Source organism: Bemisia tabaci, chromosome 3 (genome assembly GCF_918797505.1).
Source record: "Bemisia tabaci chromosome 3, PGI_BMITA_v3".
NCBI lineage: Eukaryota > Metazoa > Arthropoda > Insecta > Hemiptera > Aleyrodidae > Bemisia > Bemisia tabaci.
In genome coordinates, this window is record NC_092795.1 from 33,529,011 (window position 1) to 33,543,999 (window position 14,989).

The 14,989-nt window shown below is 39.9% G+C and overlaps 1 protein-coding gene and 1 non-coding gene across 4 annotated transcripts in view; one reads left to right on the forward strand and one right to left on the reverse strand.

Annotated features, from left to right (window-relative positions):
* The window catches only part of LOC109043909 (uncharacterized), a 35,614-nt gene extending 34,089 nt beyond the window's left edge, over positions 1-1,525 (reverse strand). For all 3 annotated transcript variants that reach the window (XR_011899531.1, XR_011899529.1, XR_011899530.1), the window contains exon 1: positions 1,207-1,525. This is a non-coding gene — a transcript (uncharacterized protein). The remainder of the gene's footprint in view (positions 1-1,206) is intronic.
* LOC109043908 (heat shock protein 68) overlaps positions 1-14,989 on the forward strand; it is a 55,151-nt gene that overhangs the window by 27,429 nt on the left and 12,733 nt on the right. Inside the window, exons 2-5 of the mRNA XM_019061270.2 lie at positions 1,728-1,865; positions 3,968-4,343; positions 5,186-5,553; positions 14,626-14,895. Coding sequence (XP_018916815.1) covers positions 1,728-1,865; positions 3,968-4,343; positions 5,186-5,553; positions 14,626-14,895 — 1,152 coding nt within the window. The remainder of the gene's footprint in view (positions 1-1,727; positions 1,866-3,967; positions 4,344-5,185; positions 5,554-14,625; positions 14,896-14,989) is intronic.

The window sequence follows — 14,989 nt, forward strand, 5'->3', positions numbered from 1 at the left end:
CGGCAATTAAAATAATATGCAGATTTGGCCGTACACGGTGTCCCCAAACGAATGACGGAAAGCTTCAGGGTCGATTCTTCAGAAAGAAGTAAGACTACGATATTCTTTCGTTTGAGCCATTTTAAGAAAGAATATATGTTGTTATGGAGTGGACAGTTGTGTCAACTAAAAATTATTTAACCCCTGAAGTAAACGTTTTATACTGACTCTCATAAAAAAAATCCGTATAGAAATATGAATTTCATAAAAAGGATTTGAGTTTTTACATTTATGTAGTATTCAAGGAGGGTAAATGTATAATATTTTATAAAATTTAAATTGTACAATTGTTTAAAATAGATCATCACGTGAAATGACAATTGACTAAGGTACACATGTGAGTAATAACGGTATACGGTATACGGTATGCTACCTCAGGTTGTTTTTGAGCCAAAAAGCAAAAAAGTATTGAAAAGTTGTTACGGTTATCTTCCCAAACCATGTGTTAAAGATTTACTGTGGCAAAGCGGCATCGGTGCAACAAGTCAGCGATTCTGAGGTCAGAGGGCGTCGCTAAAAACGGGGCAGCGAACACGCGAAATGGTCCTAAGCCCCTCGTAAAATTTCAGATGAGCAAAACTTCAATGAAAGTGATAACTGCGTGGGATGTAAGCAACATTGCAGTCTAAAAGGACACTGGAACATCCCATAACAGAGCCGCTAGCATTATCTTTACAAGTCTTAATGAAAAAGTCATAAACAGATCGTATTGTAACCAACATAATTTACGCAATGTCCGAAAACCACTACTCGATGAATGAGACAAAAACAATGCAATTTTCTTTTAAGAGTTGAAAATATGCAAATGTCCACCACACCGTATCTACCTTCACATGAAATAAAAAAAATCTTCTCGAGGATTAACTCTTTCTTTTTCGCAATGATGATAACCGAGCGAAATTATTTTAAGTGCTTCATTGAAGAGATGAGAGCCAGAAAGCTCACTTCCATTGCAACTTTTCAGAATTCCGTCTCAAACTTTATGTTGAAGTCAGTAACGAGTATGCGTCTCATATCGACAGTTTCAGGGCATTTTTGTCGCATTACAAAAAAAAATTCCAACCGTTTCTGAATGAATGAATAAGTTCTGAAAAGAAATGTTGCAATGAAATCAAGCTCTTCTGGCACACATGTCTTCATTCAATGTTTAAAACTGGCGAAAATTACCCTTTAGGTGTAGCTGCGGCCGCGTCCTCGTGCTTTCGATAGAATTTTTCCTTCAATCTGAGAGGATGCAATACGCACAAACGCTAGACAAGTATAGTGGCCTACTTACTACCTCTCAGGCCTTGCCATGTCACTGGCACACTACACGACTATGCCTATATTGCCTTCTCTGAGGAACATGGCGTGGCGGGAGCGATGTATTAAAATAATTAACTTGTTAGTGATTATCAAATCTGGAAATCGCAGTCTTATATCTCATTCATTAGTTAAAGTTTTTATGCACATGGTCTAATTAGAAATTATTTGAATGTGCCTTGCTAATAACTCTACTTTTCACTATTTTTTCCAACGCACTAATATATTGCTCTCATAGTTTATCCATTTGAAATTGAAATTTATGTAGACACATGTTATCGTTAGAATTACGAATACTCTGAATTTTTCTATCAGAACATGTGGGTTTCTCATTCTCATGTAATTACCTATTACAGTCGTATTCATGAGTTCAATTATTATTTCAGGTGGCGATGAACCCTAAGAACACGGTTTTTGATGCAAAACGACTCATCGGAAGACGCTTTGATGACCCCAAAATTCAAGATGATATTAAACACTGGCCCTTCAAAGTCATTAGTGATTCAGGAAAACCAAAAATTCAGGTTCGTTTTCACAATTGTTTAATGTTAATGTTGATGTGACTTACTTCCTGTTTGTTTACCGTGCTCTATTAATTCGATTATTCTGACCATGGTGGCAAGTTTCCAGTCTTGGAATGGTCCCGAGTTCTCTGGTCAGCTTTTTTTTTTTTTTTTTTTTTTTTTAAAGTTGTTGTGTTTTCAGCCCCAGGAGCACTGCCACCTTGTATAGGTAAAAATTATTTTGGTGATTTGATAGCCCCTCGCCAGGCCCGGTCTTAAAGTGCACCAGGCTCCGCTCCCGCCTGCCCCCCCCCCCCTCCATCCACACTTGTAACTTGATTGGTCAAAATGCCCAAACCTGCGAAGACCGTAAACGTTTATTCAGGGTCTGCAAAACTTCAGTGATTTTCGATATAGGAGCGAAGATTTTCAAACACCCCATTGATTTACGCAATTCTACACTACAGTTTCCCTGTCTACATGCTCTTTTTATAGAGAACCAGAAATAGTATCAAAATTTCACGCAAAGTCCGCTAAACACATCGAAAACTTCCAAAACTAACTTGCAAGTGAGAAATTAACTTTGATTGATCACATTATTAATAGAAAAATCAAACTTCCCGTTCGTCAAAAAGAGAATTTTCAGTGTTGAGGTATTGCCATCTGTCATTTAGACAGGTTAGTTGAACGTGCCCGCCTTTGCGAGGTGGTGAATTTACCATTTATACCCTAAAACACGCTGTATATCCGCCAGGGAAGAAATCGACGATATGCCTAATGGTGTAATGTGTGAAGTATCTCTTCGATGTCGAAGGCGCTGGAAACGCTGCGCTGCTTGCCGGCGCGCTGTTAGTTGCTCACGATAACTCTGACTGAGACGTTGTTTCTCGGAATATAATCGTGTTGCCAACTATTCGTGGGCTCATATTGAAAATAGTTAGGTTTTGACCAGAACCCTCTTGCGGATCTGGTCAAAAAACTATAATTAGCGTGGGTCAAAGCAGCCATCACAAAACAACTTGACACGTCAGGTAAATACTTGGAGCAATGTTTCACCATTATTCTTTCTTCTTCAGATACAATAAATCACCTCTAAACTTATCAACAAAAAAAATTAAAAATCGCTTTCCAGCCGAAGTGTAGACGGAAAGGTTGATTTCGACTAAAGCAATGCAGTGAAATTATGTAGGTGTATGTAATGAGCCCAATGAGTCGAAAAATCAACTCTCTTTTGGACTTAAAATTTTTAGAAGAAGGGGTGGCTTTAGAAAGTGGGTGCAAAGAGGCTATTTCAAAAGACTAAACGAGGTGAGCCTATTAAGTTATTAGCGACTAAGATCGGACGATTTCGAAAAATCACCCCCATCTTTGTCTTAAATTTTAAAAGGATGGGTTGGTTTTAGAGGGTGAGTGAATACAGATTGTTTTGAAGACCTGAACAAAACGTGTGTTTTGAAGTATCATCCCCTACCGACCTCGACATTTCTGAATCAAGGGATGAACCGATTTATACCAAAAACGGTACGAAAAAGTGCGAATTAACGTCGATAAAAACCGTCATATCATAACTTACAAGTTGAATTTGGGAAGTTGTAGTGCGGCCATCGTGTTCTACGTAAAATCTCGATAAGGAAACTACAGGGTTATTCAAAAATCAAGCACCACTGGCCATAACTTTAGTTCTAATTACGATATCGACTTGCAGTTTAAGACGTTTTTACTCATATCGAGGGGGAAACTTTTTTAGGTACTTTCCAGTTTTTGGGAGTGGGGCCGCGGGCAACTCAAAAATTTCAAATGGCCAACCCCCCCCCCCCCCCCCATGGCCAGTGGTGCGTGACTTTCGAATAACCCTGTATATAGTGGTGCTTCATTCCGCACCCTGTCTTGTGGTCCATTTATGAAGTTTTTTGTTGGACTGTCTCAGGTGGAGTTTAAGGGAAAGCAGAAGAGCCTCGCCTCGGAGGAGATCAGTTCTTTCCTCTTACCTCTTCCGTTCACCACAATATAGTTTCCTTATCGAGACTTTACGCAAAATCTCGATAAGGAAACTATATTGTGGTGCTTCATTTTGTACCCTGTCTTATGGTCCATTTATGAAGTTATCTGTTGAACTGTCTCAGGTGGAGTTCAAGGGAGAGCAGAAGATCTTCGCGCCGGAGGAGATCAGTTCGATGGTGCTCACGAAGATGAAGGAGGTGGCGGAAGTATACCTCGGGGGGAAGGTGTCGGAAGCTGTGATCACGGTGCCGGCCTACTTCAACGACTCGCAGCGGCAGGCGACCAAGGACGCCGGGGCCATCGCCGGAATGAATGTCCTCCGGATCATCAATGAGCCAACGGCCGCCGCCCTCGCCTACGGCCTCGACAAGAACCTCAAGGGCGAGAGGAACGTCCTCATCTTCGACCTCGGCGGCGGCACCTTCGACGTCTCCATCCTCTCCATCGACGAGGGCTCCCTCTTCGAGGTCAAGTCCACCGCCGGTGACACTCACTTGGGTAGGTCTCAATCCCAGGAATGGAGATTGGCACACAAATTGTTTACTACTGCAGCTGAGAGCGCTTGAAGAGCTGATCTCCCAGTATTTTTCATGACTTTTTTCTGATAAGGGAAAAAGTAGGAGAATGGATTTAAATGTGAGGAATGCACCTCCTAGTGACGTCATCTGACGGCATTTCCCATATGAACTCACGCATTTTATCAGATTAGATCATTTTGTCACATGGACCGCGTTTAACAGAAAGGAACCAAGCCACATCAGCTATTGCCTTTAATTGGCTAATTTAATTTTTTACATGAAAACATTTGTGCGGAATTTCGTGTAAATTTCAGTGAATTTTCTCTATAGTACGAAGCAAATTCCTCAACATTTTCAAAGGGATCCGCACAAACGTTTTCTTGTAAAAAATTAAAGTGCCCTGATAAAATTGGCAATAGCTGATGTGGCTTGGTTCCTTTCTATTAAACGCGGTCCATATCTCCTCCAATAATTGTTCAATTTATGAACCAAGGGTATGCTTGTGTTCAGCTCACTCAGTAGTTTTCACTTAGACACGAAATTCATAAAATTTCAGACACGTGCAAATTCTTCATTCTCTCTTTGGCTGCTATTTTTGAACACGTATATTTCATAGTATTTCATGTTGGACACGTTAGATTTACATTTATCCTTTCTGTATAGTCAATGACTATGTAGGATTCAAGATCCCTATTGTGCCGTCCATGGGTGGAACTAGAGATGTCCATATTTCCACTTACTATCCCTATAAATGCACTCCAGGAGGATTCCGTATCCTTGTGGTTCTGAAGATCCTGTGCTTGAGAGTCTCTTGGATTTCAGGTGGCGAGGACTTCGACAACCGGCTAGTGACGCACTTCTCTGAGGAATTCAAGCGGAAGTACAAGAAGGACCTGCGAGGGAACGCGCGGGCTCTGCGGCGGCTGCGGACGGCGTGCGAGCGGGCCAAGAGGACGCTCTCGTCGTCGACGGAGGCCTCCCTGGAGATCGACGCGCTGCACGAGGGGGTGGACTTCTACGCCAAGATCACCCGCGCCCGCTTCGAGGAGCTCTGCATGGACCTCTTCCGCAACACTCTGGCCCCCGTCGAGCGGGCCCTTACCGACGCCAAGATGGACAAGGGATCCATCCACGACGTCGTTCTTGTTGGCGGCTCCACCCGCATACCCAAGGTCCAGAAGATGCTCCAGGTCAGTCATACCGAAAAACGATGACAATACTTTCTCCACCCACGAGGGAGCGAGAAAGTAAAAACTCCGGCCGTGGAAGCTCTACTTACGGGCTACTTAGACATACCGTCCATGTTCTGGCTCGGAAGCCGAAAGTTCCGGGCGTAGCACCTGGAGCACTCAAAGCTACGGCTCCAGCACCCGGAACTTTTGGCTCTTGAGCCCGGAACGTGGACGGTATGTCTACATAGCTCGATAAGTCTGTATAGCCCGTAACTTTGTTTGTTAAAGACTAATGTGCAGCACATATCTTACTGCCAACCCTAATTTTGTGTGGTTCCCCTTCAATTACCCAGATGGGCAAAATGAGTGGCTTAGAAGCCTTGATGATTGATTGTGTGTAGCAGTTTGACACATTCACCAATTGGATCTACTTAAACGTAATGTAGGTAGTTCCCGAACGTAGGCAACGCATCATATATTGCATCTCACATAGGCCTCTAAATTTTTAATATGAAAATTGTAAAGTATCATAGAGAATTCTTCGTTGGTACTCAAGATAGTGGGTTTAAACCTATGATTACTCAAACTCTCCACGACAAAAGAAAAGAAAAAAAAAGAATGGGGAAAAAATGAAAAAGAAATCCAATTTCTAACCCATGCAAGGGAAAAAACATGAAACGCATCTTGAATGGCCATAATACTGCTATTCGCAATTTTGCATGTTTTGTAAAAAAATTTGCAAAGAAAATAGGAAAACACAAAAATTGACAGTTAGAGGTAGCCCGCAATTCACATTGACATAGGTAAAAAAAAAAAAAAAAAAAAAAAAAAAAAAAAAAAAAAAAAAGTGGAGTGAACCGGTAATTCCCAAAGTTCTTTATTTTATTTAGAGTTTCGAATAATCTTAAAAACCAATGGTAACAGGATGGAGAAGTTTAAAAATCGTCTCCCCGTCCAAAGCAAAATTAATCACCCGAAAATATAAAAAGGTTCCTTCAAAATGAGAGCTATGCAACGTGCGGGACATCATTTAGGAACTTTATCTCAGAATCTTACCACATTCATGAGAAATTCCTTTGCTGACGAAACCCACAGAATCAAAACTAATTATTCACTTCGTGTTATGCAAAGTAATTTGACAAAATTGTAATTAAACATCCGGAACTGTGTAGTGTTGCGAAACCGACACAATTAACGATTCAAAAAGCGGGTGAAAAGTTCGAGGACTTATGAAAACGTCAAATTTCGACCGAAATAAGCGCGCAGTCATTCATTCACCCAGAAAATAACCGAACGGTCGTTGAGTCGAAAAATTCCAGCCGCAAGAGAGAATAAAACATTTGCATGAATGTCTCTTCATGCGAAAAAGGGAGGTTCGCAGAGGTTCGTTTGTTTATCTTTCGCGAGATTCAAAACTGCAAGCTCTGCATAACTCATTGTTTTGCGTTTCAATTATGCGCAAAACTTATCCAAATTAAACCGTCCCGCCGTAGCTTTGCTGATAAATTGTTGCCAATTTCTGTCTTATGATAGTGAATGTTCATGAATTACTGATCAGAAACGAACCGGAAGGGTCAGAATTTGACAAAAATCTTTATAGTTGTTTATTAAATTTTGACACTATTCTCAATGAAATTCAATGTTATCTTTTTCTGACCGCAAAACCAGCAAGAAAAACCAATGGTTTAGTTAAAATCCGGGAGCTGTTCTGCCGAATCGTATTCACCTCTGAAATTTTCACTTCCTACTATGCAAACACTTTACTTATTAAATGGACGGAGTTAAACAGAAAGGAACCAAGCCACATCGGGATCGAACCGAGAAAAAGGGGTTTAAAGTTTAGCTCCTGCATAAGACTCAATGTAAAAGATAAACTTTAAGTTCAATTTCTGCAATATTTGCTCCAACAAAAACTTTGAATTTTTGGCGATAGATAGTAGAGCAGTGGTTGAGTTCAAAACCACTCATAACTCAATTTTTTCCAAGACGTGGGTTGGTTCCTTTCTGCTTAACTCAGTCCAAATGTGCTTCAATAAGAATCTTAATCCAAAAATATTTCTCGATAAAATTTATTATTTGATATGTATTACCTCCCATATAATTTTTGATTTTAAAAAAAAAGATATTAACTTTTTAAAAATCATAGATTCTTTGACGGAGACACGTATTGTGGAAACAATGCAACATGGAAATGAACTCCGTTCATTTTAATAAAGATTCACAACCTCTTTTTGTTTTGTCTGACTTTTATACCTAAATATCGATCAGCATCTGTCACTTCTTGCTTGCAACAAATTTTAACCCACTTTTCTTCTATGAAAATAGAGAGAGAGAGAGACTTTCTTTTCTTCCACCAGTTCCATTGTTCCGCAAACTGATGATAGCCTCAAAATGAGTAAAAAAGATCACTGTAAGCAAAGTCCACGTGAATTCACGCAGAAAATTTGGCATTTTAGACCCCCTCTCGCTCCGTCCCCTGTCACGTAATCATTATGCATGCAGGTATACAGCTTTGCACCCTGCCAAAAAAAATATTTTGTGAGCCTTCTTCACTTACAACTGTTTACAGTTTTTGTTGATAAAATAGTCTCATTATCATCAAGCACAGTTTGGTGTTCGGATGATAGAATGAAAATAAAAAATTGAATTTGGAAAAAGCATAAAAAGGAAAAGGAAAAAAATAAAGACGAGAATGAAAACGAAAAAGGGGTAACAAGTTCCTTTTCAACAGAAGAAAACCAGAGCTTTTCTTAATAACAAGAAAAAAAGAAAAAAGGGGAAAAAAGAAAAAAAGACAAGAAGTTGAAGTGGAGAGAAAGAAAAAGGAAAAGAAACCTACATTTTTGCATTGTAAGATCACGAGTAACTGTGAAATCTTTCATGATATTATAGCCAATGACCTACTTTTTTATATTCTTTTTTTTATTTTTTTTTTAAAGATTTAACATCGTGTAACGAAATTCAGACTCGTGACCTCTGTGCCCCTGCTTGTGCAAAATTACACGCGAATTGCATGATGTCATTTCTGCCCGGCATCTGTTTAAGTCGCAGTGGTAACCTTTGTTGCCCCAACATTTTTCGCAGATGTTCGGGCGAGGTCCATTGTCTGTTTTATTATCAATGGATAAAGATCTTGTCAAGTCGCGAAATAAATGACCTCTGCCCACACGCAATTTCTTCCTGAGAAGGTGACCGGGGAGATGGTCAATCCGTGACTGGAGATTGAATGGAAAAAAAAATCCCAGGATTATCTGGATTATTCTAGATTGATATACTTTAAATGTGCGGTAGAGTCTCAATTTTTAGCACAGGCAAAACACGAAACTTCAATGAAGAGAATTTTATTCATTTTTGAGCTTTTGATAGGTTTCTAGTACCCTATACTTCACGGGAAGGGATAACCACAATTTGCCACCGCGAAAAGTACAAAAATAAGATAGAAACTAGCTGCTTCAGCTCGCTACGCTCGCTTGCGCCGCTAGCCGGTGGCTTCGCCCCCTGGACCCCCAGTCACTCGCCCCGCGAGTGAATGTTGGCTCGCGAAGCGAGCCAAATTTTGCTACTACGAGTAATTAGAGGACTTACAGGAAAATTTTAAATGATAAAAAATGATAAATTCAAAAACAAAGAATAAGAAACTAATAATGATAACCACCTACTTCTAGAAAAAGAAACATCTTTGAAAAATAAAAAACACTCCTTGAAAAGAAAATCAAAACACTTTGTGAAAATTTAACGGTGCGAAAGGGTGAACATTAATCACCGATTCTCTTGGAAGAACACATGAGCTGCTGTAAAAAAGTTAATTATTAATAAAACCTGTGCTGCCGTAAAAAGGAAAATTATCTTCTGAAAAATACACATCAAAATTAAGTAATTTTCATGTAAAAAAAAAAATTATAATGATAAAATCATGAAAGCAAAACTCTAGACGCACTACTGAGAAACCTGGACAAACCGAAAAATGATTAGGTATGAGCAATTCGACGGAGGAAATGCGTAGTAGGTGTTCCGAGTCAGACGGCATAAGAAAGGGAGTGATACTGACAAAGGACCCATGCCAGAGCAGAAGGGTGACACGTACTAACGGCAGGTAGGGATGGGTTTACGTGGAGAGGGAAACGGAAAATCAGAGGGTGGGAGGTCCCCCAACCTTATGACTCGTCCAGCGGCAAAGACGAAAATATTTCGTTATCAAATCGAGGTAAATTTTGCAACGTCGGTCGCGCAAATTGAAAAACTAAGGAATGTTGGCACGTCTACAGCCTAAAAGCTTTCATTCAAAACAAATCCGAGCAAAATCGGTCCAGTAGTTTCCGAGATCGAATTAGCACAAACTGTCCAACGTCAAAAACGCAAGCATGTCGTTATCAAATCGAGGTAAATTTTGCAACGTCGGTCGTGCAAATCGAAAAACTAAGGAATGTTGGCACGTCTACAGCCTAAGAGCTTTCATTTAAAACAAATCCGAGCAAAATCGGTCCAGTAGTTTCCGAGATCGAATTAGCACAAACTGTCCAACGTCAAAAACGCAAGCATGTCGTTACCAAATCGAGGTAAATTTTGCAACGTCGGTCTCGCAAATCGAAAAACTAAGGAAAGTTGGCACGTCTACAGCCTAAGAGCTTTCATTTAAAACAAATCCGAGCAAAATCGGTCCAGTAGTTTCCGAGATCGAATTAGCACAAACTGTCCAACGTCAAAAACGCAAGCATGTCGTTACCAAATCGAGGTAAATTTTGCAACGTCGGTCTCGCAAATCGAAAAACTAAGGAAAGTTGGCACGTCTGCAGCCTAAGAGCTTTCATTTAAAACAAATCCGAGCAAAATCGGTCCAGTAGTTTCCGAGATCGAATTAGCACAAACTGTATGAGGCCAAAAAAGGCCTTAGGATATATAAGATAGAAATTATACATTTTGGAAAATTTTCAAGGCAGGTAGAAACCTACTTTAACACTTCCAAAAATTGCAAAAAAAAAATTATTTTTTTTTTTTGCAATTTTCGGATCAAATTTCAAATTTTAATTTTTTTACAGCGGAAAATCACTGAAATCCTATAAAGGGGTCTATTTCCGAAGTTATATTGTTGAAGTTCCCTCGAGATTTGTGGAGTATTTTGAGGATCTTCATAAACCTCTTATAATCATATTGTGAGCCATATAGGCATCCTCGAGGAAAGGTATCATCCTTTGCCTTGATCATATGCAAAATCTGGTAGTTTTGTAGCGCTCGATGATGTTCGTTTACGAAAAATCAGTATGTATTTTACTCTCAAAATATTTCAGTTTTGGAGTTGCTCCGGGAAGAGCGTTTTTTCATCCAGTTGGACCACCAGGTTAGCCGAGGTGAGGCATCTGACACTAACGTGTATGTCTACTTCGTGCCACTGCGCACAGTAGAGCGAGTTAATGTAAGAGATCAGACAAATTGTGGAAACTTTAAAAGCTTATATCTTTGTTAGTATGAAATGCGGAGGTTTACAATTGGTTCCATTGGTTTTCTGTAAAATTGCCTCGTAGAGACACCCCTTAAAATTTGAATTGTGACAAAATCAATATGAAAATTTACAATTTTTTCAAAAAATTCTTGTCGAGCTGCTTTCGTTCCACCGTGCGGTGACGCACGACGCGTGACTCTGCTTGAGTGCTTGAGCAGGTGGCGCGCAAGATCAACGAGCCAGTGGACTGGGCTCGCACGTCCGATCCAGATCCTGCCATACTAACACTAAGCAGAAACGCCGTATCAACGTAGAGTCCTTGCCAAATCTCCTCTCATCAAGTACGAAATAAATCCATTAAAAAAATCAAACAAAATTGAAAAAGAATTAATAATCAACACAAACAATTCAAATCGTGAATTGAGATGTTAGAATAGTAAATGCCATTTTTGCTGTCTCGCATTCAAATTTACGTGCAATTTCTCGTATAAAAAGTATAGTTATGTATCTGTATGCGAAAAATAAATATGTTTAACAGTTGTCCAGAACAAGAGACCTTCCACCGGCCTCTTGGCGACAAATGGAAACTTTAACTTTTGGGGACCCAACACTTCCTCATGGACAAATTATAAGGGAGCAGCAGACATCATATCAACTAGGTGGATGATGAGCCTCATTTGACGTAATGAGCCAAACAAGTTTGTCAAACTTCGGTATGCTTGCGAAACGAAATACCCAAAACACGTTGTTTAACATCCACCTAGTATGTATAGGTCATCAGTTGCATGTTGGAGTCCCGAAAGTAAAGCTTCCACCATTGCCAAGGTAGCAATGGAGGGTTTTTTCTCTGATTTTTCCCAAAGTAATTATTTAATCGGGGGTTGGCAACATTTGCGAGTTCAAACGACGTTTTTTCGCAGCACACTAGTATCCCCTTCATCGGTGGAATGACAGTCACGCAATCGAGCCGTGCTCTGCGTCCAGATCATGAGTACGCATTTATGTCTAAAAGAACCTACGTTCAAAGGAACCAAATTATAAAGGAACTATGAATCCCGCAAATGATACGTCCATCGTTCCTTTTTCATTTAATTCATTTTTGCATAGTTCATTTAAGCATTAGATACGTCCAGAGGTCTCCGGAGTTCAATTTCCGATCCTCACCTGATTCGGCTGCTCCTGTTCGTCCGAATAAGGAAGCAAATCGTGATCGCCAAAATCCCCCTTCCCCAAAAACAAACACGCTCGCACTCCATTTGGCGTTGCGCGGCTCCATAAAATTTTGCAGCGATTTACAAGAGAAAAAAGACTCTACAACTGTAAATATTTTTAGTCGAGAAAAGCTCTTTATAAATAAGTTATAACAATGTATCATATTTCTATGTTCAGAAGTCGATATGCAATAAAATAAATAAATAAATAAATAAATAAATAAATAAATAAAATAAAAAAGATTCACAAGAGAGATTCGTAAGTCGACTTCATATCGACGGTAAAACTGCAAATACGCGTAACTCGTTTACGGTTTTTCTTTATTTGCTTGCTGATAACTTACAACGAATGTTTTTAAACAGATAGAAAATGTTTGTCAATCTATTAAAGCTTCTTTTCCCCTATCTTTCATCCATAAACATACCTATACAAAACGTTGTGATTGGAGTCTGATATTAAATCCGTATCAATTTAAAATGAATCCGGATGGGGAAAAATACGTTGAGACTCACCGTTAGCGGCTCTTGTTTCGTGAAACTGTTATAGGGATACAAACAAAACGCAAAACGTTGAACTGAGCATTTAATTTATTTTCTCTTTAATCTCTCTTCTCGTTGCTGGAAATATCGCACCTCCTCTGACAAAGGGCTTAACTGCGTTTTGAGATGATATCTGTTGACCGTATGTATCAATGGTTCCCAGGGCTCAAGTCCAAACAGAGATACGTTTTTATGTCAGAGAAACTACGATAAATGATCTCGAGCATCACTTGTCAAAGGGCTTTAGCCGAGCAGGAAGTAGAGGCTTACTGCCCACATTTCGAGAGAGGGGATATTTCGAGAGATTAAATCCATTATTTTCTAAATAATTATCTGAATATCAGTCAAAAGCAATGCAAATCAAAGCGAATTAAAACGCACCATGTCACGCAAAACAAGCACTCCGTCCAATTGGACGTTTCGCACGAAATAACTGAATTTCAGCGCTGCATAATGTCGAGGCGCAAGTTGTATTTTTACCAGGAGACTTTTGGGGATTTCAGATCGAAAATTTAATAGATCATTTCTCTGATTACAAGCAGAAATATGCACAATTTTGGATAAAAATGCACGGTTATATTCCCGAAAAAATTTGAATTGTAAGTAAAATTTTTGCAACTCCAGAATGGAGTTACGGTTTTACCTCCGGAAAGGACGATTTGTTAGCCATAATAATGGAATGGATGACTCAGTGTATGAGGGTATAATATGGCGATTTAATGTTTCAAAATTCCTCGAAGCCTGTGAAAATGGTTTTTGGGGAATGAGGTACAGTTGCATTGTAACACAAAATGTAGAATCCAGGAATTCAATCTTCCCCCACAGTGATTTAATGAAGTCCAGTCATTGTGAACCTTTAGAGTAGTCGATAAATTCTTGCATATAAATTTTTTCTCTCTTTTTTTCCCAACATGTTCGATGTAGGTACGACTTATTTGCAACACTATTCGGGTGTTTTTTCTGAAATACGGCGGAGAGGGAGAGAATTTGTAGAGAGAATTATTTTACGTCTATTTATACTCGATAATTTGTTGCCTCTCTCAAGAGCCGTTCATCAAAGCCTGTTAGTGATGCCACATTTGCAAAACGACAGACCGACTTCAAGGAAAGTTAGCTGCTTGCCCGAATAATTTAACCGAGGCCATGGGTTCGAATCTCGTCGAGAGAATTGGTTTATTCTCGGAATCGGGCAGTAGGTCGGGATATCGAGATGGTCGTCGCGTCATGCGACACATAATTCACCCGTGAATTATTTTTGACGAAATGTACCTCCCCTCGACCAACAACTGTTCCTATTTTTGCACGCTTGATCCAATTTTATTTCGCTTTTATTGCTCTTTAAATGCCGTTCGGAATGAACATTGAAAAAAAACTGTAGCTACGCACCGGCCATATTTGAGCGTTTTTGTGCTAAAATGATTTCAATTCTATTAAAGTGTGGTCTATGAGAGGGCGGTACTACTGCTATGAGAACTTAATTAAACGTACATTTTGACCCAAAAAACCGCCAAAGGTGTCAAACCAAACCGGAGTTATGTCAGTTTACAGTTCGGAAAGCAGATTTTTGAAAATGTCCCTCAATGCTGCCGTGCTAAGAAAGAACGCCGTATGAACCTTCAGGCGTTGCCAAATTTCCTTTATTAAAACACGAATTTCTTAGTAAACTTATGAGTATTTTCCTTCTAATTTTTCAGATAATTTTGTTCACAATTTTGCTCGTAGCTCCTGAAAATTTCAAGGAAAAATATTTATAGCTCCCCTCGAAAATAAACATTTTATCGAAGAAAATTTGGCAACATTCGAATGTTCATACGGCGTTCTTCCTTAGCACGGCAGAATGCTAAACTTTGTTTGAAGATAGATAGGTGCTTTCTCTGAAATGGTTTGTTGCTGTTTTTCTAGGACTTCTTCTGCGGGAAGTCGTTGAACCTTTCGATCAACCCGGACGAGGCAGTGGCCTACGGAGCGGCGGTGCAGGCGGCCATCCTGAGCGGAGACCAGAGTGCGGAAATCCAGGACGTCCTCCTCGTTGACGTCACGCCCCTATCCCTAGGGATCGAGACTGCCGGTGGCGTCATGACCAAGATCGTCGAGAGGAACGCCCGCATCCCTTGCAAACAGACCCAGACCTTCACCACATATTCGGACAACCAGCCCGCCGTCACCATTCAGGTACAAAACCATCCTCAGAGCAAGGTATCTCTTGCTTCAAGTAGAGTCCCTTGGGACGCCCCAATGGACTCTAGCATCAAGCTGTGGGCTCCTA